A 27,299-nucleotide genomic window follows, 5' to 3' on the forward strand; every position below is an offset into this window, starting at 1 on the left:
GAGGTAGGGAGGCGATAGGTCAGTGGGGAAGGATAGGTCAAGGAGGTGGGATGACGTGGTAGGTAGGAAATGGAGGTGTGGTTTGAAGTGGGAGGAAGGGATGGATGAGAGGAAGGACAGGTTAGGGAAGCAGAGACAGGCTGGGCTAGTTTTGGGATGCAGTGGGGGGAGGGGACGAGCTGGGCTGGTTTTGTGATGCAGTGGGGGGAGGGGACGAGCTGGACTGGTTTTGGGATGCAGTGGGGGAAGGGGAGATTTTGAAGCTTGTGAAGTCCACATTGATACCATTGGGCTACAGGGTTCCCAAGCGGAATATGAGTTGCTGTTCCTGCAATCTTCGGGTGGCATTATTGTGGCACTGCAGGAGGCCCATGATGGACATGTCGTCTGAGGAATGGGAGGGAGAGTTGAAATAGTTCGCGACTGGGAGGTGCAGTTGTTTGTTGCGAACCGAGCGGAGGTGTTCTGCAAAGCGGTCCCCAAGCCTCCGCTTGGTTTCCCCAATGTAGAGGAGGCCACACTGGGTACAATGGATACAATCTACCACATCGGCAGATGTGCAGGTAAACATCTGCTTGATATGGAAGGTCATCTTGGGGCCTGGGATGGGGGTGAGGGAAGAGGTGTGGGGGCAAGTGTAGCACTTCCTGCGGTTGCAGGGGAAGGTGCCGGGTGTGGTGGGGTTGGAGGGGAGTGTGGAGTGGACAAGGGAGTCGCGGAGAGAGTGATCTCTCCAGAAGGCAGACAAGGGCGGGGATGGAAAAATAGCTTGGGTGGTGGAGTCGGATTGTAGATTATCACTGTATTACCTTTATAGCATATACCTGTAATTTGTTTTTTAATGCCATCCCCTACCTCAAAATTACTGTTTGGAGGCCTATAAACAACTTCCTTGTTTTCCGCTCCTTGTTGTTTCTTAGTTCCATGTGCACTGTTTCCACACCTAGATTTCCTGAGCCAATACCCTTTTGTAATATTGTAGTCACATTCTTTTTGACTAGCAACACCATGCCATCTTTCCCATTTTCCCAGTTCTTCCTGCAGATTGAATATTTTTTGATGTTTTATTCCCAGCCTTAGTCACTCTCCGTCCATGACTCCATAATCATAATCATATCATACCTGTGTAAAATCATTTGCACTGTTGTTTTCATCTACCTGATTGCAAATGCATTCAGAAGTATTTTTAGAGTTTCTTCTTAACATTTTTAGGATTTTTTTGTGCTCCAGCCCAATTTGCTGCTAGCCCCTGTTTCTTTTGCCTTCTATTTTTTATATCTTTCATTTCCATCTTTGATTCCCTCCCTCTTGTTTCCCCAATCAGATTCCAGGTTCGCCAAAACCACCCTATTATATGAGTGGACACCCTGAGAAAATATTGTTTCCCCTTTGCTGGGTGCAGCTTTTCTAGTTTGGTCTGGACCAGCATTTAATGTCCATGAGATAATGGGAACTGCAGATGCTGGAGAATCCGAGATTAAAAAAAAGTGTAGAGCTGAATGAACACAGCAGGCCAAGCAGCATCTGAATGTTCATCCCTGGTTGTTCTTGATAAGGTGCTGGTGAGGTATCCTCATGAACTGTTGCAGTCCATGTGATGTACATAGACCGATAATGCCATTTGGGAGTGAGTTCCATGATTTTGGTTCAGCATCACTGCAGGATTGGCGATATATTTCAAGTCAGAATGACTAGTAGCTTGGAGGGGAGCTTGCAGGTGGTCACATCTCCATGTATCTGCTGCTCTTTTTCTTTGAAATGGGAGTGGTCATGGATTTGGAAAGTGAAGTCTGAGGACCTTTGTAGATAGTACACATTACTGCTGTTGAACATTGGTGGTGGAGGGAGTGAATATTTAAGACCATAAGACATTGGAGTGGAAGTAAGGCCATTCGGCCCATTAAGTCCACTCCACCATTTAATCATGGCTGCTGGGCATTTCAACTCCACTTCCCTGCACTCACCCTGTAGCCCTTGATTCCTTGTGAGATCAAGAATTTATCAATCTCTGCCTTGAAGACATTTAATGTCCCGGCGTCCACTGTGCTCCATGGCAATGAATTCCACAGGCCCACCGCTCTCTGGCTAAAGAAATGTCTCCTCATTTCCATTTTAAATTTACACCCTCTAATTCTAAGGCTGTGCCCACGGGTCCTAGTCTCCCCGCCTAACAGAAACAACTTCCCAGAATCCACCCTTTCTAAGCCATACATATTTGTGGATGTGGTGGCAGTAATGGAGGCTGCTTTGTCCTGAATAGTGTCAAGCATTTTTGAGCATTGTTGGAGCTGCACTCATCCTGGCAAGTGGGGAATATTCTATGACACTCCTGACTTGTGCCTTGAAGACGATAAACCAGCTTGAGGAATTAGCAGGTAATAACTCACTGCCGAGTTCACAGCCTCCTCTTGTGGGTTTAGTACATATATGACTGGGTCAGTTCAGTTTGTGGTCAATGCTAGTTCTCAGGATGGTCAAAAAGATTCTTTGTATGTTGGGTCTAAATTCACTTGGTCTTCCAAAGTAATGCTGCTCAAATCAAGGAACTTTCTGAAAGAATTTTTTTTAAAAATAGTTCAAACTAGACCGACATTCTTTTCACACTAGGTTAGAGGCTATTTAGTCATGTGACTTGAACATAATCGCCTCATTGGCATCATCATTGTGTACCTTTTAATGGTAATCTCATTTGTGTACCCCATTCATCTTGAATAATAGAAAAAACAGCTCTATAAGAAATATGATGGAAAATTTTAGAGTATTGTTTATCTAAAACATAAGAACAAAACATAAATGTTAATTCAAGATAACAAAGTGTGGGGCTGGATGAACACAGCAGGCCAAGCAGTATCTTAGGAGCAATGCTGCTTGGCCTGCTGTGTTCATCCAGCCCCACACTTTGTTATCTCGGATTCTCCAGCATCTGCAGTTCCCATTATCTCTGATCACAATAAATGTTAATTCATTTTACTTTTGTAGGTAATGGGACCGATTTAACATTTATTGTTCAACCCAATATTTTAAATAGACAGTCTCATAGAAAACATCATACAGCATCAGATAGAATTTCACAGACTCTGCTGGTGTGATGTAAATAGCTAAATGCCCCAGAGCATAAAATTTTAGTTTTATTCAGTGGTCTTCCATGAAGATCAACTGTGGCATCTGAATATATAGATAGGTGCCAGTTTGCCTGTTCTGTATTGGACTTGCTTATTTACAACTGAGTCCAAAATCATTTCCTTAGGTGGTTCACATTTATACAAACTGTTCTTCTAAAGCAAATAGTCAATTTAGTATTAGTTTTTGGTATACTCTTCTGAAATATTTGTTTGCCTTCTTAAATTTACTTATGTTACAGAAGTTATGAAGGTATGGAAACTGGTGCTCCTTATATGTGCCAGATGTCAAAGACAGATTTTCTTTTCATTATTGATGTTTTATGTTGCCCAGATAACAAATAATTTATTCTCTTTCGCTCATTTCTCAGTTTTCCAGTGCATTATTGCAGTTGTAGCCTATGAGATGCACAAAGGTGCTTTATGTCATTTATTAATGAGAGAGCACTTGCCCTGCAAAGCCTGAGCATCAGTGTTCTATCTAGTCACATCTACTTATATTGATAAGGTTAAGCATACTTATGTTGCTACATTTTCCTCTGATTTGATATTCGTTCACAATATTTAGGTTTCACTGGCTGGGCCACCACTTATTGCTCATCTGTAATTACCTTTAAGAAACTGATGGTGAACAGCCTTCTTAAATTATTCTAGTCAGTAGGCACATTCACAGTGCTGTTCGGAAGGGCACTCCAGGAATTTGATCCAGTGATATAGTCCCAAGTTAGGAGGATGTGGAGCTTGGAGCAGTGGCTTTACTAGGGTCTGATGCTCTTCTTCTAAGTGAGATTGCCGGTTTGGAAAGTTTAGTTAAAGAGGCCTAGGTGAGTTTCTGCAGTGCATCTTGCAGGCGGTACATACTATTGGCCCTGGGCATCATTGGTGGAGTAAGTAAATGTTTTAGATGATAGATGGGGAGCCAGGATGGATCGTGTCAAGTTTCTCAATTTTTACCGCAACTGCACTTATCCATGCAAATGGATGTATTGATGGTTTTCCATCACAATCCTGATTGGTGCTGTGTGGTTTGGAAATGCATGAGATGAGTTACTCACTGTAGAATTCCCAACTTCTTACCCTGTCTTGTTGCCACAACATGTATATTTAGTCCAGTGCAGTTTCTGGTCAATGGTAACTTCCAGAATGTTGATAGTGATAGTAATGCCATTGAATGTCAAGGAGAGATGTTAGGATCTCTCTCATTAGAGATGGTCATTGCTGAGCACTTCTGTTGCCCATATTTAACTTTGCTTACAGTAACTTTTGTTATATTTTTACCATAGGAGCACAATGACAAAAAATTAAGTAAATTGAAAAGCTTCTTCTGGGCCCAAACCTTTTCTCAATCTCAAGATCTCACTGTCTAGTTTACAGCAGTATTTAACCAAAAGGCTGGGTGGGAGTCACTGGTGGTGGAGGAGTGTTTATCAGAATGGCCAGCACTTAAAGAGAACTGCTTCTCAAATTACACGAAAGTAGTTCAGGTCATAGCAAGGCTCAGTTAAAACACACTTAGAGATTGTAAGAACTGCTGATGCTGGAGTCTGAGAGAACAGTGTGGAGCTGGAGGAACACAGCAGGCCAAGCAGCATCAGAGCAGCAGGAAAGCTGACATTTTAGGTCTGGACCCTTCTTCAGAAATGGGGGAGGGGAGGGGAATGGAGCTCTGAAATAAATGGGGCGGGGCGGGGGTTGGCCTGAGGAAGGTAGGTGGAATGGTGATAGGTGAGTTCAGGTAGGTATGGTGGGGATTGGTCAGTGAGGTGAGAGGACTAGATAAGTGGGAGAGAAGATGGACAGGTCAAGGAGGTGGGGATGAGAGGAAGAGTTGGTTTTGGGATGAGGCTGGGCTGGGGAGATTGTGAAACTAGTAAACATGGGATGGTGATCGGTGTATGCAGGTAGGTAGTGGTAGGATTTGGTCAGTGAGGTGGAAGGAACATATAGGTAGGAGAGAAAACAGACAGGGCAAGGAGGCGGGGATGAGCGGGAGGGTTGGTTTTGGGGTGAGGCTGGGGCTGGGGAGATTTTGAAGCTAGTAAAGTCCACGTTGAGATCCATTGGGTTGTAGACTCCCAAGGCGGAATATGATGTGCTGCTCCTCCAGTTTCCCAGTGTCATCATTGTGACACTGGAGGAGGCCCAGGATAGACATGTCGTCCAGCGAGTGGGAGGGGGAGTTGAAGTGCTTTGTGACTGGAAAGTGTTGTTGTTTGTCATGAACCAAACATAGGTGTTGTACAAAGCGATCTCTGAGCCTCCGCCTGGTCTCACCGACGTAGAGGAGGCCACATCAGGAACAGCGGATACAACAGACCATATCAGCGGATGTGCAGGTGAACATCTGTCTGATGTGGAAGTTTTTTTTGGGGTCTGGGATCTGGGAGAGGGGAGAGGTGTAGGTGTAGCTTAGCACTTCCTGCAGTTACAGGGAAAGGTATTGGGGGTGGTGGGACTAGTGGGGAGCGTGGAGTGGACAAGGGAGTCATGGAGAGAATGGTCCCTCTGGAAGGTAGATTAGGATTGGGAGAGAAATATATCCTTCATAGAGGGGTCAGATTGCAGGTGGCGCAAGTGGCAGAGAATGATGCGTTGAATCCAGAGGTTAATGGGATGATACATGAGGAGATGGTGGGTTCTGTTTTTTATTATTGTGGGGAGGGGGTGTGAGGGCAGAAGTGCGGGAAACGCAAGAGATGCGGTCGAGGGCATTTTCAACCACTGAAAGAGGGATGTTGCAGTCTATGAAAATGTTCGGTCGTGAAACGCACAACTTGGGAGCTGATGCGGCAGAGGCAGAGGAATTGGGAGTAGGGGATAGCATTCTTGCAGGAAGGTGGGTGAGAGGAGGTGTAATCTAGGTAACTGTGGGAGTCGGTGGGCTTGAAATAGACTTCAGTTTCAAGGGGTGACCACCTGTCCATCTTCTCTCCCCCGTTTGCTCCTGCTACCTCACTGACCAATCCCCACCACTACTTACCTGCACTCACCTGTCACCAATCCACCTTTACTAGCTTTAAAATCTCCCCAACCGTGACCTCATCTCAAGACCAATCCTCCCTCTCATCCTTGCCTCCTTGACCTGCCCGTCTTCTCTCCAGCCTATCCGCTCCTCCCACCTCACTGACCAATCCCCACCACTACCTACCTGCACTCCCTATCACCGTTCCACCTACCTTCCCCAGGCCAACCCTCCCCCGCTATTTATTTCAGAGCCCCCTTCCCCTCCCCCGTTTCTGAAGAAGAGTTCAGACCCAAAACGTCCATTTTCCTGCTTCTCTGATGCTGCCTGGCCTGCTGTGTTCCTTCGGTTTCACACTGTGTTGTATCAGTTAAAACACAGTTTGATTCACTTGTGCTATCATTCATATGCCTAGATTAGAATATCATATTGTTTTACACCCTGTTACAAAATTTGAGTGTACAATATTGGCTGATATCCCAGTAGATTATGAGAGTACTGTAGTGTTAGAGCCGGTTTTTTTCAAGTAAGATTTTTCAGACTGTTTACATAAATGCAAAAGATTTGTTACAGGGTTTTTTAAATGAAAATTATGAAATTGTTCTGATGTCCCAGCTAACATTTTTCCTTTAATTAATATAACTAAAAATAGATTGAGTCAGTATTCATGTGGTCCTGTTTGATCTTTCTTTGCACAAAGTGGTTGCTCTGACTAACCCTCATGGATGATCTGTTGACTATGAAATGCTTCTGAGTCACTCTGAGGATGTGAAAGGGGCTATATAAATATAAGTTATTTACTTAATTATTCAATGTCAACACGTAATGTTCATATCCATCACTTTTATTTTCTTTCTTAGCTCCTTAGACTATTAAAAATTAATCAAATTAACTATCCCCAGAAATTAACTTGGATGATAACATTGTTGGAAGTTTAAAATATTCTTACAAAAATAGCTTTATGGCTGCTTTAAATAACGGATACATTGAACATTTTACTGCTGTTTTTGCACATTATAATCTACAGTTCTCACAGCATTGATGTATTATGCCAAGGTGAATAAGCAGAAATTGTTTAAACTGATCTGTAAATATTAATTTGGCCAACGCAGCACAGAAGAAAATAGTACATTATGTACCATAACCTATAAAGTTATTTAATAATGTTGCTGCTAGAATTGAGACCGACCTCAGTGACAAGAAAACTTGAATCACTTGGAACCAAGTGTGTATAACAAATTCAACATTCCTAGTTAAATAAGCTTATAATAACTTAACTATTAACATTATCAGTGAACTTAAATTCACTGCAACACTACAGCTGGGGTCATTGCAGAGAGACAGGTACAAACAACAAAAGCCGTTGTAGCGGAAATGTAAACTTACCTGTTTTTTTCTTCTCGTGTTCCCTCTTGACAGTTCCAGTGGAGCCTATGGCACAGGAGCTGAGGTAAGAGAGCTCTGGATCATAAAACTCTCATTGTCATTTGACACAGTCAGAATTATTTATTGAATTGCCAGAATGCATTGTGGAATTTTAATAAATTGAATGCAGACTTTCTGAAAGCTCACAAGATTTAACTAATAAATTAGTCAAGAAAGCAAATGAACAGATAAATAATGGAGCTAAATTAAAAGTGACAGTAATATTTTCATCAAATCATCATTACTGTTCCAGAATAAACGTTTGAGCAGTTTGTTTTACTCTATTTCTGTATATGGAAATTAATGATAACATGAGATTTTAAAAAATCATGGAAACTATGTATAAAGATTCAGCAGCTTTACACCGCAAAGAAATTTGCTAGCCATGTTCTTTTTAAGACAAAAAAACTCAACTTTAGCTAATTTGACAATACATGTGCACCTGTGATGATGAACAAGAATACTACAGGCATTAATTTAGTCGATGCAGAGTTCAATTAAATTTAAACAATGCAACCCTTAAAAGTTTAATTCCATCTGAAGATCATGCAATTTCAAAAATACTTTTGGAAATATTATACTGATAGGATAGTAATTCATCAAAATATAGAGCAACAAATTTCCATCATGTCTTCAGCTAGAAATCAACAGAAACCCTGAGAAACATGTCAAGCTCAACTGCTAAATATTACGTACAAGAATAGTGCTGGAAAATGCAGACCAAACTTTGGTACTTATGGGCTCTCTTGTGATTACACATTTTGACTTAATGTCCCTAAACAATGGGCAGGAATTTAATGAGGTGTTTCACTTACAGCTGCTGCTCAATTCTTCCAACGTGTGTTTGTGTATCTGGTGACAGAGAGGGCAAAGATTAGGGATAGTGGGAACTGCAGATGCTGGAGAATCCGAGATAATAAAATGTGAGGCTGGATGAACACAGCAGGCCAAGCAGCATCTCAGGAACACAAAAGCTGATGTTTCGGGCCTAGACCCTTCATCAGAGAGGGGGATGGGGTGAGGGTTCTGGAATAAATAGGGAGAGAGGGGGAGGCGGACCGAAGATGGAGAGAAAAGAAGATAGGTGGAGAGGGTATAGGTGGGGAGGTAGGGAGGGGATAGGTCAGTCCAGGGAAGACAGACAGGTCAAGGAGGTGGGATGAGGTTAGTAGGTAGATGGGGGTGCGGCTTGGGGTGGGAGGAAGGGATGGATGAGAGGAAGAACAGGTTAGGGAGGCAGAGACAGGTTGGACTGGTTTTGGGATGCAGTGGGTGGAGGGGAAGAGCTGGGCTGGTTGTGTGGTGCAGTGGGGGAAGGGGACGAGCCCAGCCCTGTTCGTCCCCTCCCCCCACTACACCACACAACTAGCCCAGCTCTTCCCCTCCACCCACTGCATCCCAAAACCAGTCCAACCTGTCTCTGCCTCCCTAACCTGTTCTTCCTCTCACCCATCCCTTCCTCCCACCCCAAGCTGCACCCCCATCTACCTACTAACCACATCCCACCTCCTTGACCTGTCCGTCTTCCCTGGACTGACCTATCCCCTCCCTACCTCCCCACCTATACCCTCTCCACCTATCTTCTTTTCTCTCCATCTTCGGTCCGCCTCCCCCTCTCTCCCTATTTATTCCAGAACCCTCACCCCATCCCCCTCTCTGATGAAGGGTCTAGGCCCGAAACGTCAGCTTTTGTGTTCCTGAGATGCTGCTTGGCCTGCTGTGTTCATCCAGCCTCACATTTTATTATCAGGGCAAAGATTAGGTTTGCCTTTGATTGCAGCTTGGTCAAAAAACCACTTTCACTGACTAGACTCAAATGGGCTTTAGAGCATGGCACTGGAAGAAGGCTGACATCTGCAGTATGGCATCTCTGCAAATATTGGAAAGTTAAAACAGGCAGAATTTATAACTATTTTCTGAGCAGATGCTGAAGGTTACAGGCTACCTTGGAGTTTAAAATGCCAAACATAATTGTTTTTGTAAGTTTACGGATTTCTTTTCAGAAAATATGCAATCTACTTATCAAAAATGTACATTAATCTAAAACTTTCCATGTGATAATTGTGGACAATTAAGAAATATTACATGTTGTTTCAATATTATTTCCAAAACAATGTTAAATATATTCCTGTTATGCCATGAATAACAAGACAATATCAGTGCCTGAAGTAATTTTGTCCATGCCGTTACCTGAACGGTAGCACTGAGGAAAAAATATTTAAAAATTAAACACTTGGATATATGACTAAGTATGCTATATTTTTTAATGATAGACAGCATATTTGTTTTATAAAATTAAACAGAATTCTTTGTGGCACTTCAGGCTTTTTTTTCCCATTTAGTTTGGTCTTTCTATAAACTTTCTGGATCCCTGATTGGCTGCTACAGTTGCACTCCCCTTGCTCCATCAATACTAATTCCAACAAGACTGATCTAACAGTGGATAAAATACGGTTATGTCAATCTCCCTGCTTAGTACAAGGACACTTGGACAAGTTTCAGAATTTCCCCTGCTTTCCAGGATGAGATCAGTTACTTTTGCACAAAATGAGATTATTTTAGACAAATCACAAAACAAAAAAGTTGGGTAACATATCAATTTTTATGATGGAAGGTAAACTTGTGTGACAGCAGCCTTGCTTACTTTAACAAAAATGGGCAAACAGTGCTGTTTCACCCACAAAGAACTAAGGGAGTACATCATCCTTCCTCAAAAAGTAGTGGATGCAGAATCTTTAAAAATCTGAAAGCAAGGCTGGGTAGATTCTAGTTTACCAAGTAGAATAAAGATTATTGGGGATATGCAGGAATGTAAAGTTGATGTTAACATAAGATCAGCCATGATTTTATTGAATGGCAGAGAAGGCTCAAAGGGCAGAGTGGACTACTTTTGTTCCTTGTTCGTATGTTTGTATTTCGGTTGGAGCATTGACTGATACTGAGTGACTCTTGGTGCATGCAATAGAATTGGGTCTTAACCGTATGTCAGGACTACAGTTTACATATCCAAATTGATCAGGTGGCTACTTTGGTTGATAATTCAGAGACCCCTGTCAAAAATGGTGGTCGCTACAGTGATAGAAGCATTGGGATTGTAAGTTATTTACAAATTCAGCAGTTACTATTATAGCTTATCAGGTAGAAAGATTCAAAGTCTCCCTCCTAAGCTTCATCTAAATAAGTTTGGTCCATTGAGAGGTTAGGCTTGTCCTCTGGTTCCAAAGTAATTTGTATATATTTGATTCATCACCATGAGAGACGGGAAAACAGCCTGATGTGGCCCTCGTTCTGATTTCCCCTGATTCTTTATTGAGAAGATCTTAGCCTCTTTTGTTTATTGCCATGCACCAATGTGCCAATGACTAGGAAATGTGGAGAAGACAGAGATTTATTTCAGGCATGTATTGATAGTCCTGCATGTAGTGTTGAGGCAGTGTTTTCTGTTTATTATTTATTTGTTAGACAAAACCTTAGGTGCATACAGATCATACAAGGCATTCAGAAAGATAATATGCTAAATGTGAAAATCTGATGGGCAAAAAAACAATTATTTAGAGAAATGAGTGTTATAAATTTGAGATGTACAAGTGGTAGGAATTCAATTTTCTTTTATTAAGGTGCAGACAATATTGGCAAGATCAATATTTATTAGTCATTCCTAATTGCCATGAAGAAAGTGGTTGTTTTGAAACACTGCAGTCCAGCTAGTGTAGACTCTCACAGTGCTGTTGGAAGGACTTGCAAGATTTTTACCTAGCCGTGATGAAGGAATGGCAATATAGTACCATGTCCGATTTCGTCACATACTGTCACTGTTCATCAGTGATGAACAGGAAATCAGAAGGTGAAATACTTGCCACGGAATTCCCATCCTCTGACCTATTCTTAAAGCTGTATTATTTTTATGATTGCTCCAGTTAAATTATGAATCAATAATTACCTCTAGGAAAATGTTGGTGAGGGATTCCGAATGGTAGTTGAGCAACAAAGGGAAATAATTAGATCATCTTTTGTTAGAAAGTAATTGCCTTGCATTTCCAGGGTGTGAATGTTCCTTACCACATATAAGCTCAAGCTTAAATGTTGTCCAAGTCTTTTTGCAAGTCAACATCAACTTGTTTTGTATCTGTGTGGTGACCATTAATATTGAACATTTGTATAAATGTCAGCAAACATCCCCACTTTTGACCTTATGATGGAAGGATGGCCACTGATGATGTACCTGTAAATGGATGGGCTTAGGAAAGCACTGGGATGATTCCTGTAGGCAGTGACAGCATTGTTTGAAAAAACAATGGTTGACATGGATCTCATTTTGCACACTGTGCCCACATAGTTTGTTTGCTAGAGAGGAATCATGGCCCAGTAAGCCCTATCACCAAGTAACTAATCTCGAGTTCGTTGTGGTGGCTTGTATATGGTGAGAGTAGTTAACTAGCGCATAATGGCTGCATCATGACAACTGCTGTGAAAGTGAACATTCACCAACGTTATTACTTATGCATAATTACACTTACAGTGAAATTTCAAGAGGCAATAGCATTTGCCTATTTTGCGCTATTGGAAGTCCTACTGATCATATGAATTCAAATGATGACCAGCCCTGCTTCTCTCAGATTTTTCCAAAGTCTTCAGACACAGAATTTGTATTATCTCCCTGATATAATGAGAGTGTAGGGGCATGCAATTTTCATAGCCATTGGCAATTGTACCATGCATGCTATGTGGTTGCAAGTCTGATTGTAGTGGTTGGGCCAGGTCAGCCATCACATCCTTGGTAAGTATCTTAGACATTGTTCCTGGTTGACCTGGAGAATGTAAATAGACTTCAATCAATTTAGATTTGTTGAATGTTTGAACAAATACATGGCAGACATAATGTAATGCGGATAGTTATGAATTGCCCACTTAGTAGGAAAAAATAAATGGCAGGTAATCAATTGTGAAATGTTGATATATGCATGTACCTGAGTGTTCTTGTATGCTAGCCTCAGGAAACAAACATGCAGGTGTAACAAGGAAATTGTATACTTACGGTATGTTGGGCTCCAAGAGGATTTGAGTGTGTGATCAAGGATGTCTTAAGGCAGCTGTGCAATGTCTTAGTGAGACGGCTCCTGGAGTATTGAATACCGTTTTAGACTCTTTACGTAAGAAAGGTTGTTCTTGTCATAGGGGGTATGCAATGAAAGTCCACCAGATTTATTTTAGGACAGCAGACTGTCATTCAAGGAAAGATTGGATCTGCTGGAGTTTAGAAGAATGAGAGGCTCACATAGAAGTCCAAGAGGTTGGACAGAATGGAAGCAGTACTGGTATTTCCCTTGTTTGGGAGGATACAGGGGTCATGACCTTAGGTTGCAGAGTAGGCCATTTAGGACTGTGATGACAAGAAATTTCTTCTTTCAAAGGATGGTGACCAATTGTAAGTCCAGACTACATAAGGCAACGGAGGTCAAATCACTAAATGTATTTAAGAACTAAACAGATACATTTCCAGGCACAAGAGGCAGCTAGTGGTATGGGAAAAGAACTGGGATTTGGTTTTAAGCTGGAGAATCAAACATAATCAAATTGAATAATAGAGCAATTGAATAATAATTGACATTCCACATTAAGCAGAGGTTCACCTGCACATCTGCCAATGTGGTATACTGCATCCACTGTACCCGGTGTGGCTTCCTCTACATTGGGGAAACCAAGCGGAGGCTTGGGGACGGCTTTGCAGAACACCTCCGCTCAGTTCGCAACAAACAACTGCACCTCCCAGTCGCCAACCATTTCCACTCCCCCTCCCATTCTTTAGATGACATGTCCATCATGGGCCTCCTGCAGTGCCACAATGATGCCACCCGAAGGTTGCAGGAACAGCAACTCATATTCTGCCTGGGAACCCTGCAGCCTAATGGTATCAATGTGGACTGCACCAGTTTCAAAATCTCCCCTTCCCCCACCGCATCCCTAAACCAGCCCAGCTCATCCCCTCCCCCCACTGCACCACACAACCAGCCCAGCTCTTCCCCTCCACCCACTGCATCCCAAAACCAGTCCAACCTGTCTCTGCCTCCCCAACCTGTTCTTCCTCTCACCCATCCCTTCCTACCACCCCAAGACACACCCCCATCTACCTACTAACCTCATCCCACCTCCTTAACCTGTCCGTCTTCCCTGGACTGACCTATCCCCTCCCTACCTCCCCACCTATACTCTCTCCACCTATCTTCTTTTCTCTCCATCTTCGGTCCGCCTCCCCCTCTCTCCCTATTTATTCCAGAACCCTCACCCCATCCCCCTCTCTGATGAAGGGTCCAGGCCCAAAACGTCAGCTTTTGTGTTCCTGAGATGCTGCTTGGCCTGCTGTGTTCATCCAGCCTCACATTTTATTATCTTGGATTCTCCAGCATCTGCAGTTCCCATTATCTCTGAATAATAGAGCAGGCTCAGTGGGTTGAATGACCCACTTCTGCTTCTATTGTTTGAGTTTTTAATGGAAGAATTACTTCAATAGGAACTGTAAAAGTCCAAAATGGTAGGTTGGATATCAAATTAGAATGAGATTAACAATACGAATCAGCACTGAGAAGACCAATGCATACTTTCTCTCTCTCTCTCACACACACACACACACACACACACACACACACACAATACATTTAGCATCCTTCCAATCATAGCTGAACAAGCAGTTTTCATTGGAAATGACCAGAAGCAGATCAGGCACCACTTTTGGGATTTGTAGCATTGACACTACCCAGAACTCAGTTGTATTCCCTAAATATCTCATGGTACTATTGGAAATAAAAAAAATCTCCCTCAAGTCCAGTCCAATGTATGCCTTTCAACTAATTGAATCAAAAAAGAGTGATTCATACCATGTCATTGACGAGAAAACTGATTTCTGTAATCCCTTAAAATCATTTTGCTTAGAAATAATTCATTGTATATGACACATTTCTAGATGTTTCTGAGATATAACAAGGTGTAACAACACTGTAAGTCTCTTTCTTTCTCTGTTCACTGCTTCCTCATTGTTTAATTTTTCTTGAGACTTCGTAGGTGGATTGATGATCTTGATTTGTTCCTGTGTTTGGTGGTCCTTCTGTCAGTGCTTTTATAGAAAGATATGTCATTAAATAAATTATTCCCATTGTATTTTCAAGAAGTTACAAAAGTAAACAAGGTTTTTTTTTGTAGTTTGATTGTTGACCTTTGACCTTTATAGGATATGAGTCAATCAGTATCATGCTGTGCATTTGCTGTTTGCTTGGCATGCAATTCCTGCACAGGTTGGAGTAGTCTGTACATTTTAAAGGTTAGAACTAATTTATGTTACTATGTCTTTGAGCTTTCTGTACAAAGTTAAGCCTGTTTCTTCTTCCTGTTCTTCAGCAGTAGAAATGCAAACAAGCTTACTGACTGTGTCTGGCAATATTCCATGCTAGATCTGCTTTAAAAAGACAAACTGTGATTCAGAACGAGAGTCACAAGCCGTAGGTTTAAGATGGGCATCAATTAAATTTAGAACAAACTGAAAACTCTGTGATGGATGGACCAGGTACATTTGATGGTAAAGGGGTGTAATTTTAAAAGTCCAGTTGGAAAATCAAATCCAGTCAAAGCCCTAAATATGATCTGTGCTGCCAGCATCAGGTTCCCAGCCAGAAATGACCACTTGGAAATTGAATCTGAATCCTCAATGTCAGCAAACTTTGAATAAACAGGAAACTGTTGACCCAGGGCCTGATACAGCTCAAGTGTCAAGTAATTTATCCATTATCTTATTTTCCTGTTGTCTTCTTTCCCTTTCATAGCCATTTATATTCATACTTATTACTATTTGACTGAATGGTAGTCATGTCTGTGGATCTCATTTCCTGTACTAGACTTTTATACCCAATCTTGGCATATGCAACATGTGGCTGGCATGAATAGCCAAAAATAGCCACTAATGCAAGATTTGTTCTTATCTTGCATTGAATGAGGAGTAGTTTGGGAGATCCCCAACAGCCCTTAACTCTATCTTCCATTCAGAACGGTTACATTTAGCTACTGGTTTTACTCTGATGTTGACTATGGTTTTATTCATATCTCTCCATCTGTAAACTTAAAACTGTCATGGATATATTGAGTAAATTAACAAGGGTAAAAAAGAGAGAAAGAAAGATGGATATAGAGACAACCAGACAGACAGGTAGATAGATAGATGATAGATAAATAGATTGATAGACAGACAGACCGATGGAGAGAGATGGTAGATAGATTGATAGATAAATAGACAGACAGACTGAAAAACAGGCAGCTTTCTCCATGAAACATCTGAAGCTGAAGCCAACTAAAATTGCGCGCAATTTATTTACTCTCAAAATGATGATCATCCACTACCCATGTGAGTAAAAATGTCCATTTCTCTTGTCATTCTGGCTTGATATTTTAGGTTAGCTGTATCATCTGTGCTAAGTACTTTCCTCAACGAATGCATCTTTACAAAACAACCTTTGTTTTACTAGCAGTTGCAGTCCACAAACAATAACAATATACTGTGTGAATTCAACTAACATCTCTGAAAAAGAAAATATTCCAGCAGCTTTAAGAACTGATTATTTCCTGGAAAGGCAAATGTGTCTTCTGTTTGCTGATAGTCCATAATTCTCTGTTTCCCATCTGTCCCAATGGAGGCTGTACTAAGAAACACCAGAAAGGGAAAACTCTGAATTTAATGCATCAATGTAAAATCTTACCTCTCTGAAATCCAATTTTCATCAACATTCTCCTCATTGTAAAAGGTGCCATTACAATAGATTGAGAAAATTCCAAACAGCAAGAGGTGGGCCAAACTCCTGTCAGATAAATCTCCTATGATTTATTTGCAGATTGCAATTGTATTTGTAATTTGCTTTCTTTCGAAGAATATCACAGATGTACGTTGGAACACACGATTAAGATGAAAATGTTGATGGAAATCATTGCTGGACTTTATTTCGTTCAGGCTCTGCCCAGTGTTTCTTTAGGCAATTGATTGTGATCTTGTTTTTGATCTTAGCGCCATTTACTCTGAATAATATAAAATTCTGTGGGAAAACACGTTCTATGGATTGCAAATGATCCAAATGACTGCACTTTGATTTTGTTTTGGTAATAAGCTAGTTGGCAGATTTGCAAGATGTTTTTAGACCTGAAAATTGTTTCCCTGAACCACACGACACAAACATTTCTCCATGTAAAGCTGACGAACTGCCAAAGTATCATAGTACTTCCAAATAAGTCATCAATGTACCGGACTGGGTAATCACATTTCCAATTTCCTGAAATTGAAATAAAATCAAAATTGGAACTTCAAGTTTTAATATTCCTAAATCATGAAGTTTCTCATAACACTGTATTGTGATTTTCACTGTTCCTGTCCTTCTGAGTGAGATCAGTAATTCCCCACTGTCTTCTAGGACTGACATCTGTTGATATGTAAGTAGTGAGATTGCCAATGGGAAGTGTTACCATTCCTGCACCCTCTGTTGCTTGCATGACTCAGAGATAACTGTTGATGTGGTATCTTTTAAAGCAGAACACCACAATAAAACTATGGATCTCAGAGACAAGGTTTGTCTGTTATGTGCTTGTATGCAACAATGACAAAGTGCAAGTAAAAGAGCTTATATTCCAGCAAAATGAAATTTGCTCTAACAATTTTCGTACAATACAAATAAACAATGTGTACATAGATGATGTTCAGCTGATACAGTAAAACATATGTATTAAGATGTAAAAGCATTTATGCTTTTCTATATTTCAACTTAGATTTGTTTAAATCAAATTTTGGCCTTCCAATGGACTTGTAAGAATTGATTCACTGTATTTTAGAAACAATCGTTTTTTTTATTAATAGTGCCATCCTATGGCTGCATATTCATCTGTAACCAAGAAATACTGAAGAGTGCAAATTTGGGAAGCACTGTTACTCTGTTCAATCCATTTGGTAATCTACTTGAACCATTTTCCTCCTGATAATTATAACATGAAAACATTGGGATTTTAAGGTTTTAAGAATATTGCCATTAACAAATGAAAAGCCTAACTCTGTTAAAATGGTTAATAAAATAGAACTTATAATGTAAAACACTGTCAGTGTCTTAAAAGTAATTTCCAGGATATTGCTTACGATAACATCGACAGGCCAAAATATCAATAAACTTCCATATTGATATGTCTTGATTAACATTGTTTATTATTAACTATTTTATACAATGATCAAAACGTGATGCATGTTTTAAATATTTTCTGGGAAGATAATTTTAATGTGGTATATTTAAAGGTGCACATTTGGAATAACTCTCCAGGACTTTAGGGTACAGTTTCTCCCAAAGTTGGCATAGCCAAATCAGAAATTACAAATTTTAATTGTAGCTGGCATTTAATGCAACTTGAATTGATGATATTATTCATCAGTTTAAAAAAAAGCTGCCCAGACCTTTGGAGTGAATTGGAGTGAATTCACTACCACCCGGAGTTTTCATTAATTGCTTTCATTTGTGGGATCTGTAAGTTAAAAGTGGAATAATTGGGTACAGGAACAGTCATAAGGACATTTTGAAAGATTTTGACTTTTTTAATTGGGAAGGAACAGACCACTGGACCTCAATCTAACTAAAAAATTGATTCTACGTACATTTTGGAAGTTACTTTCAGCCTTTCAAATTTTAAATTCTCAAATATGGTGAATTGTGGCTGAGATTTTGAATCCTTATTTGTTGTGATAAACCAAACCTAACAGTAGTAGTCAGATTTTATCACACTGGAATTCTTATATCAAAGAATACTTTGAAGTATTTTTAACAGTCATGCTTTAAATTGTTGCCCACTTACACTAATTCAGTCAAGCAGACAGCTATGGCCTGGATGGTGTCAAGTTTCTTGAGTATTGTTGGAGTTGCTCTCATCCAGGCAAATGGAGAGTATTCCATCATGCTCCTGACTTCTGCTTTGTAAATGTTGGACAGGATTTAGAGATTCAGAAGGCGAGCTACTCGTTGCAGGATTCCTAGCTCTGACCTCCTGTTGTAGCCACAGTATTTTTATGGTGAGTCCTGTTCAGTTTTTGGTCAATGATGACCCTCGGTATACGAGTAGTGGAGGATTCAACAATGCTCACTACTTCCACAATTACCCTTGAATGGCAGTTGATAAGGGTTAGATTCTGTCTTGTTGGAAATGTTGATGGAGATAGCCTAGCACCTAAATGATGTGAATGTTCCTTGCCACTCCCCAGTTCAAGCCTGGGTATTTTCCAACTCTTGCTGAATTTGGACATGATCAGATTCAGTGTCTGAGAAATCATGAATGGTTCTGAGCATTATGCAGTGATCAGTGTATGTCTCCAGCTTCTGCATTATGATGAAGGAAATGCTATTGATGAAGCAGCTGAAGACAATTAGATGTAGGGCTGAGGAAAATCCCTTAATCACACAGAACTGTTAATCTAAAAATGGAAAATTGTTAAATGCAAAGGAGAAGAGTAGAAATAGACATCATTAATATGACATGGTCACCAACAAAAGCAAAAGGGAATTCAGATCTTTTCCCAAAGAGAGCGTGAATGTGGATCCCAATGTCACAGGAAGGAGCTGAAGGGAAAAATTCATAGGCACCAAAGACGCAGTTAAACAAATCTATAATTGATAAGGTATAGATGGTTACAATGGTAGATTGAAATTGGAAAAATGGGAGGTAGCTCAAGTCGAACATAAACATTGGCATGGAATGGTTGGGCTGAATGGTTTTATTCTGCTGCATTTAATCTGTGCCAATCAACAATGGCTTTCACGTTCTTAATGTGTCGTTAAAGTGCATCAAACCTATGAATAATTTTTGTGTCTGCTGGTTTATCAGTTATTGAGCCATGGTGCAAAATCAAGGGGTGGCTCCTGGGTGACAAGCATTGTCTGCCTGTCGTCCAGACAATACTGCTGCAAAGTATTGCTATCGAACGGGCCACAGGTGCTTAAGAACTGCTTCTGCTGCCAGGACCACTGCTAAAAGCCGCCAGTATTTACCAAGGAATGTATCATAATTTATGTTGGTTTGCTGAATCCTGCAGAACATTAGCCATCATGAGTGTATCACCCTTCCAGCATGAGCAAGTCAGGAGCAGAAGGAAAAGAGGGAAATGAGAAAGAGAGGAGGGAAGCAGCACATTTCTTCTCCCAGCTATGAGAGCTATGATTAGTCTAAAAGAGTGTCATTTTGGCCATAAAGCTGAAATAAAAGCCACCACAAGACATTGTATTCCTAACAAATTGACAAGTATTCCATACAAGATTCAACTAATCATGAATGTGCATCTCTTTAGTACCTTACGCGTAAGTGACTTTGCCTACACTGCTGTGCGGTGTTACCTCAGTGACTGTCACCTTGCTGTGGGAAGATTGACTTTCAATGTGGAAAACTAAGACTGACTTACAAGATTATCTTTAAAAGCTCAAGAACTGCACCAGCTGGGCATCGCAAACAGAAGCCTATTGGCTGACAATCAGCAATTTGTGTTATATTTTTCTTGGGATGTGAATGTTACTGGCAAATCCAACATTTATTTCTCATCTCTAATTGCCCTGGAAAATGTGGTGAGCTGATGGACTGCAGCAGTCCATGTGGTGTATGTGCTTTCTTAGTGCTGTTGGAAGTATTTTCAGGATTTTGACTGAGTGATAACAAATGAATAGCAAACCAGTTCCAAGTCAGCATGCTGTACAACTTGGAGCTGATTATCTTGCCCTGCATCTGTACTTTTCTTCATCTAGTTGATAGAGAGTGCATCTTTGGAAGGTGCTATTGAAAGAACCAGGATGAGTTGCTGCAAATTATCTTATCGATAGTAAATTACATCCACCATCCAATAAATAAGATAGCTAATGAATGGAATGCCCATCATACTTACTCTTTTATCTTTGACATTATGAGAACGTTTGGATAAGCTGGGCTTTAATCTATTAGATTTCCCAAGAGTAAGATTTAATCTAATTAATCCAATCAAATAAGATCCTGAGAGGTCTTCACAGATAACATGTAAAGAGAATCTGGAAATAGGGGATGACTGTTCAAAGGATCACCTATTGAACAAGAAGTATAGAACAGTCCGGCACTGGAACAGGCCCTTCAGCTCACCAAGTTTCTGCCAACCATAATAGCATTCTAAACTAATTCCATGTGCCTGCATGTGGCCCATGTCCCTCTATTCCCTGCTGTTTAAGTGTCTGTGTGCTGCAGCCTTACGGTGTGGCATGGCAACCTTCCAGCCTCCAGCAGCGGCCTCCCAATTTGACATGTCTCTGGTCCAGTGTGGAACTACAACCTGGTGTGGAGTTGATGCTAGGTGCCAGTGTGATCTGCTGCACTGCACTTTTATTTCTGTAATGCTGGACATTTTATTTCTGTATTGTCTAAATCATGTAAGTAAAGAAGCTGTGCCTGGACACTTTTGTAATTGGCCATGTATAAACTTTTCACTATACTTATTTAGTATATGTGACAATAAAGGTTATTCTATTCTCTTCAATTCCAAATGTCACTTAAATTTTGCTAATATATCTGCTTCTGCGACCTCCCTTAGCAGTGCATTCCAGGCACCTTCCTCACTCTGTGTAAGAAGACTTACCTTGCACATCTGCTTTAAACTTTCGCCCCTCATCTTAAACCAAGGCCCCATAGTATTTAACGTTTCAACTTTGGGAAAAAAAATCTCCAATAATCCACCCTCTCATAATTTTACATTCTTCAATCATGTCTCTCCTAAGCTTTTGTTGCTCGAGCAAAAACAATCCAAGTTGGTCCAACTTCTCTTTATAGCTAATACTCTCCATTCCAGGCAACATCTTATTTAAGATAATAAAATGTGAGGGTGGATGAACACAGCAGACCCAACAGCATCTCAGGAGCACAAAAGCTGACATTTCGGGCCTAGACCCTTCATCAGAGAGGGGGATGGGGTGAGGGTTCTGGAATAAATAGGGAGAGAGGGGGAGGCAGACCGAAGATGGAGAGAAAAGAAGATAGGTGGAGAGGAAAGTATAGGTGGGGAGGTAGGGAGGGGATAGGTCAGTCCAGGGAAGACGGACAGGTCAAGGAGGTGGGATGAGGTTAGTAGGTAGGAGATGGAGGTGCGGCTTGGGGTGGGAGGAAGGGATGGGTGGGAGGAAGAACAGGTTAGGGAGGCAGAGACAGGCTGGACTGGATTTGGGATGCAGTGGGTGAGGGGAAGAGCTAGGCTGATTGTGTGGTGCAGTGGGGGGAGGGGACGAACTGGGCTGGTTTTGGGATGCGGTGGGGGAAGGGGAGATTTTGAAGCTGGTGAAGTCCACATTGATACCATTGGGCTGCAGTGTTCCCAAGCGGAATATGAGTTGCTGTTCCTGCAACCTTCGGGTGGCATCTTTTCTCTCCATCTTCGGTCCGCCTCCCCCTCTCTCCCTATTTATTCCAGAACCCTCACCCCATCCCCCTCTCTGATGAAGGGTCTAGGCCCGAAACGTCAGCTTTTGTGCTCCTGAGATGCTGCTGGGCCTGCTGTGTTCATCCAGCCTCACATTTTATTATCTTGGATTCTCCAGCATCTGCAGTTCCCATTATTACTGATACAACATCTTATTTAAACCTCTTTTGCAGCCTCTCCAAAGCTTTCACATCTTTCCTATAGCGTGGCAACCATACTTGCACTAAAACCCCAAATGTGGTCTAACTGAAGTCTTATACTGCTGCAACATGACTTGCCAACTTTTATGCTAAATATCCTGACCAATGAAGGCAAGCATGCCGTATACATTCTTTACCATCTTATCGACTTGTGTTGCCACTTTCAGTGAGCTGTGGACTTTCATCCCAAGCTCCCTTTGTATATCAATATTCCTAACTATTCTGCGTCTTACTGTAAATTTCCCCTTGCATTTGATCACCCAAAATGTATCATCTCACACTAGTCCAGATTAAACTCTGTGTACTATTTCTGTGCCTAGATTTCCAATGGATCTATATCCTGCTGTATCCTTTGACGATCTTTCTCACTATTCACAACCCCACCAACTTTCGTGTAATCTGCGAACTTACTAATAAGACCACCAGTATTTTGATTCAAATCATTTCTATATAGTACAAATAACAAAGGTCCCAGCACTGACCCTATGGAACGCCATTGGTTACAGACCTCCAGCCGGTAAAACACCTTCATAATTACACCGTGACTTCTATGGTCAAGCCAAATTTTATCCAACTTGCCAACTCACTGTGGATTCCACATGACTTAATCTTCTGGTCCAGCCTACCATGGGGGAACCTAGTAAAATGTTCTAGCAAGTTCCATGAACACAATCTGTGCCGCCCAAACTTCATCAATCAACTTCGCCACTTCCTCAGAAAGCTCAATCAGGTTTAGGAGACACGGCCGCCCCAGCGTAAACCCATACCAAATATCCCAGTAAGTCCATTATTCTCCAAATGAGTAAATCCTGTTCCTAGGAATCTTTCTCCAATAATTTCCCAATCACTGATGTAAAGCACACTGATTTATAATTCCCTGGATTATCCCTATTGTCTTTCTTAAACAAAACAAAACATTGGCTGTTCTCCAGACTATTTGGAAGTTCTTAAGAATCTGATGAGATAGGGGAAGCACTAAATGAATATTTTTCAACAGTACTCACTCTAGAAAACGACAATGTTGTCGAGGAGTATACTGAGATACAGGCTACTAGACGAGGTGGGATTGAGGTTCACAAGGAAAAGGTATTAGAAATCCTTCAGAGGTTGAAGATAGATAAGTCCCCTGGGCCGGATGCGATTTATCCTCGGATCCTCTGGGAAGCCAGGGAGGAGATTGCCGAGACTTTGGCATTGATCTTTAACTCGTCATTGTCGACAGGAATAGTGCCAGATGACTGGAGGATAGCAAATGTGGTTCCCCAGTTCAAGAAGGGGAGTAGAGACAACCCTGGTAATTATAGACCAGTGAGCCTTACCTCAGTTGTTGGTAAAGTGTTGGAAAAGGTTATAAGGGATAGGATTTATAATCATCTAGAAAAGAATAAATTGATTAGGGATAGTCAGCACGGTTTTGTGAAGGGAAGGTCGTGCCTCACAAACCTTATTGAGTTCTTTGAGAAGGTGACCAAACAGGTAGATGAGAGTAAACCGGTTGATGTGGTGTATATGGATTTCAGCAAGGCGTTCGATAAGGTTCCCCACAATATGCTATTGTACAAAATGTGGAGGAATGGAATTGTGGGAGATATAGCAGTTTGGATCGGAAATTGGCTTACTGAAAGAAGACAGAGGGTGGTAGTTGATGGGAAATGGTCATCCTGGAGACCAGTTACTTGTGGTGTACCGCAAGGGTCGGTGTTGGGTCCACTGCTGTTTGTCATTTTTATAAATGATCTGGATGATGGCGTAGAAGGATGAGTTAGTAAATTAGCAAACGACACTAAGGTTGGTGGAGTTGTGGATAGTGATGAAGGATGCTGTAGGTTGCAGAGAGACATAGATAAGCTGCAGAGCTGGGCTGAGAAGTGGAAAATGGAGTTTAATGCAGACAAGTGTGAGGTGATACACTTTGGTAGGAGTAACCAGAAGGCTAAGTACAGGGCTAATGGTAAGATTCTTAGTAGAGTAGATGAGCAGAGAGATCTCGGTGTCCATGTACACAGATCCTCCAAAGTTGCCACCCAGGTTGACAGAGCTGTTAAGAAGGCATACAGTGTTTTAGCTTTTATTAATAGAGGAATCGAGTTCCAGAACCAAGAGGTTATCGTGAAGCTGTACAATAGTCTGGTGCGGCCGCACTTGGAGTATTTTGTACAGTTCTGGTCACCGCATTATCAGAAGGATGTGGAAGCTTTGGAAAGGGTGCAGAGGAGATTTACTAGGATGTTGCCTGGTATGGAGGGAAGGTCTTACGAGGAAAGGCTGAGGGACTTGAGGCTGTTTTCATTAGAGAGAAGAAGGTTGAGAGGTGACTTAATTGAAACATATGAAATAATCAGAGGGTTAGTTAGGGTGGATAGGGAGGGCCTTTTTCCTAGGATAGTGATGGCGAGCAAGGGTGGCATAGCTTTAAATGGAGGGGTGAAAGATATAGGACAGATGTCAGAGGTAGTTTCTTTACTCAGAGAGTAGTAAGGGAATGGAACGCTTTGCCTGCAACAGTAGTAGATTCGCCAACTTTAGGTACATTTAAGTCGTCATTGGATAAGCATATGGACGTACATGGAATAGTGTAGGTTAGATGGGCTTGAGATCGGTATCACAGGTCGGCACAACATCGAGAGCCGAAGGGCCTGTACTGTGCTGTAATGTTCTATGTTCTATGTTCTATGAAAAGACTGAAAGATCATGAGACATAGGAGTAAAAGAAAGCCATTCTGTCCATTGTGTCTACTCCACCATTCAATGAGATTATGCTAGATCTGATAATCCTAAACTCTACTTTTCCTCCCTTTGCCCCAAAACCCTTGATTCCCTTACTGTTTAAAAATCTGTCTGTTTCATCATTTTATATACTTAGCAAACCAGCCTCTGCAGCCCTAAGCATTACCCTATGAGAGAAGAAATTCTTCCTCATCTCTAAATGCGAGATCCCTTACCCTGAGGTTATACCTCACCCTACATTCTCCCATAAGGGGAAAAAGCCTCTGTGCATCTGCCCTGTCAAGACCCCTAAGAATCCTGTGTGTTTCAAAAAGGTCTCCTCTCATTCTTCTAAACTCAAATGAATAAAGACTCAATCTACTCAACATCTCCTCATAAGATGGTCCTTCCATACCCTGGATCAATGTAGTGGATTTCCTTTGCACTGCCTCAGTGCTGGTAACATATCTTTCGATAATGGGCCCAAAGCTATTCACAGTATTCCAACTGTTATCTCACTGATGTTTTATATAGTTTTAAGAAAACTTCTGTATTTATATGTGCGATTCCTTTTGAAATAAAGCCAACATTCCACTTGCCTTCCCTGTTAGTGGCACAAGGTTTGTGATGACAGTAGGTAGGGAACAAGGGAAATTAAGAGTGCATGACAGAATAACCAGCCTTAGGAATCTGAATACAGTGTGTGATTAGGGAGAAGAGAGAAGCAAAAAGGAGCATCTTTAATCTTTGTAGCCCTCTCGCTAGACCTAATCTCAGTTACACTCACTTCCATGAATACGAGTACTGCCTCTTACGTTGGGGCTAGGACTCTTAGCCATTCCTGTTCCCCACAGTAACCTGCCACTGTGCCCAATTATGTATCACCACAACCTGCAAGAGTGAAAGAGGTGTGTCTCTGATTGTATAATAAATTTGGATCATGTGGCTTTCATGGTTGATCAGCTGACAGTGGTTTATGATAGTAATGTAGTGTGAAACTTACATCAGTCATAGGTGTGTAGCGTGAAGAGAAGTTATGAATATTAGGCTAAAGCAAAGGGGTCTGGTCAAGAAAAAGAAGTGAATCTCTTGAAGAATAATAGGAGTAGGGGCATTTTTAAGATGTAAATCAGGAGAGCAAAAGGGGGATATGAGATAGCTTTAGCAGATAAGGTTAAGGATAATCCAACAAGATTCTACAAGTACATTAAAGGCAAAAGATTAACTAGAGAGAGGATAGGGTCCTTTAAAGATCAGCAAAGTTGTCTCTGTGCGGAACCACAGGAAATGGATGATATATTAAAATACTTCATGTTAGTATTTACTGTGGAGAACGATGCAGAAGCTAGGGAGCTCAGGAAAATAAATATTGATGTCTTGAAAACATTCCACATTCCAGAAGAAGAGGTGCTGGAGGTCTTGAAAAGCATAAATGTCGATAAATCTCTGGGACCTGATCAAATGTATCCGAGAACATTGTAGGAATCTAGGGAAGAAATTGTGGGGTCCCTAGCAGAGATATTTTTATAATTTACAGCCACCTATGAGGTGCCTGAAGACTGGAGGATTCCTAATGTTGTGCCTTCATTTAAGAAAGACTGCAAGGAAAAGCTTGGGAACTGCAGATCGGTACGTCTTCTGTGAACAAGAAGATAGATAAGGGCAGAGTGGTAGATATCGTCAACATGGACTTCAGCAAGGACTTTAACAAGGTTTTGCATGGTAGACTGATTAGTAAAGTTAGATTGTATGGAAAACCAGCCAATTGGATTCAAGGAAACAAAATTGCCTGATGGGGACAAGGAAGAAGGGTAATACGTGAAATGTTGACTGCTCCTTTCTTCCAGATGCTGCCTGGCCTGTTGTGTTCTTCCAGCCTCCTGTTTATCTATCCCAATTGGATACAAAAGTGGCTTGACGGTAGGAGGCCCAGTGGTGTTCCTCATGGACCAGTGCTGGGTCCACAGTTGTTTATCATTTATATATATGAATTGGATGAGAATACAGGAGGCATGGTTATTAACTTTGTGGATGACACTAAAATTTAGGTATAACGGGCAGTAAAGAAGGTTATCTAAGAGTACAATGGGATTTTGATCAACTGGGCCAACGGGCTGCGAAGTAGCAGATGGAGTTTAGATAAATGTGAGGTGTTGCATTTTGATAAGTTGGACAAGGGTGCGATTTATGCAGTTAATGATATGGCCCTGAAGAATATTGTCGAACAGAAAGACCTAGGGGTTCAAGTACATTATTCTTGAAAGTTGCGATATAGGTAGACAGTGGTGTAAAAGGCATTTGGCACTCTTGCCTTCATTGCTCACAGCATTGACTATAGGAGTTGGGAAGTCATGTTGCAGTTGTGCAGGATATTGGTGAGGCCACTATTGAACAATTGTGTGTAATTCTGG

General features: G+C 41.3%; 1 protein-coding gene across 9 annotated transcripts in view; it reads left to right on the plus strand.

Annotated features, from left to right (window-relative positions):
* Window positions 1-27,299, plus strand: part of st18 (ST18 C2H2C-type zinc finger transcription factor) — a 343,587-nt gene that overhangs the window by 183,884 nt on the left and 132,404 nt on the right. For all 9 annotated transcript variants that reach the window (XM_048529874.2, XM_059646059.1, XM_048529869.2 and 6 more), the window contains one exon: window positions 7,501-7,531. In XM_048529874.2, the coding sequence (XP_048385831.1) occupies window positions 7,501-7,531 (31 nt within the window). The remainder of the gene's footprint in view (window positions 1-7,500; window positions 7,532-27,299) is intronic.

This window comes from Stegostoma tigrinum, chromosome 5, assembly GCF_030684315.1.
Source record: "Stegostoma tigrinum isolate sSteTig4 chromosome 5, sSteTig4.hap1, whole genome shotgun sequence".
In the NCBI taxonomy this organism is placed as follows: Eukaryota; Metazoa; Chordata; class Chondrichthyes; order Orectolobiformes; family Stegostomatidae; genus Stegostoma; species Stegostoma tigrinum.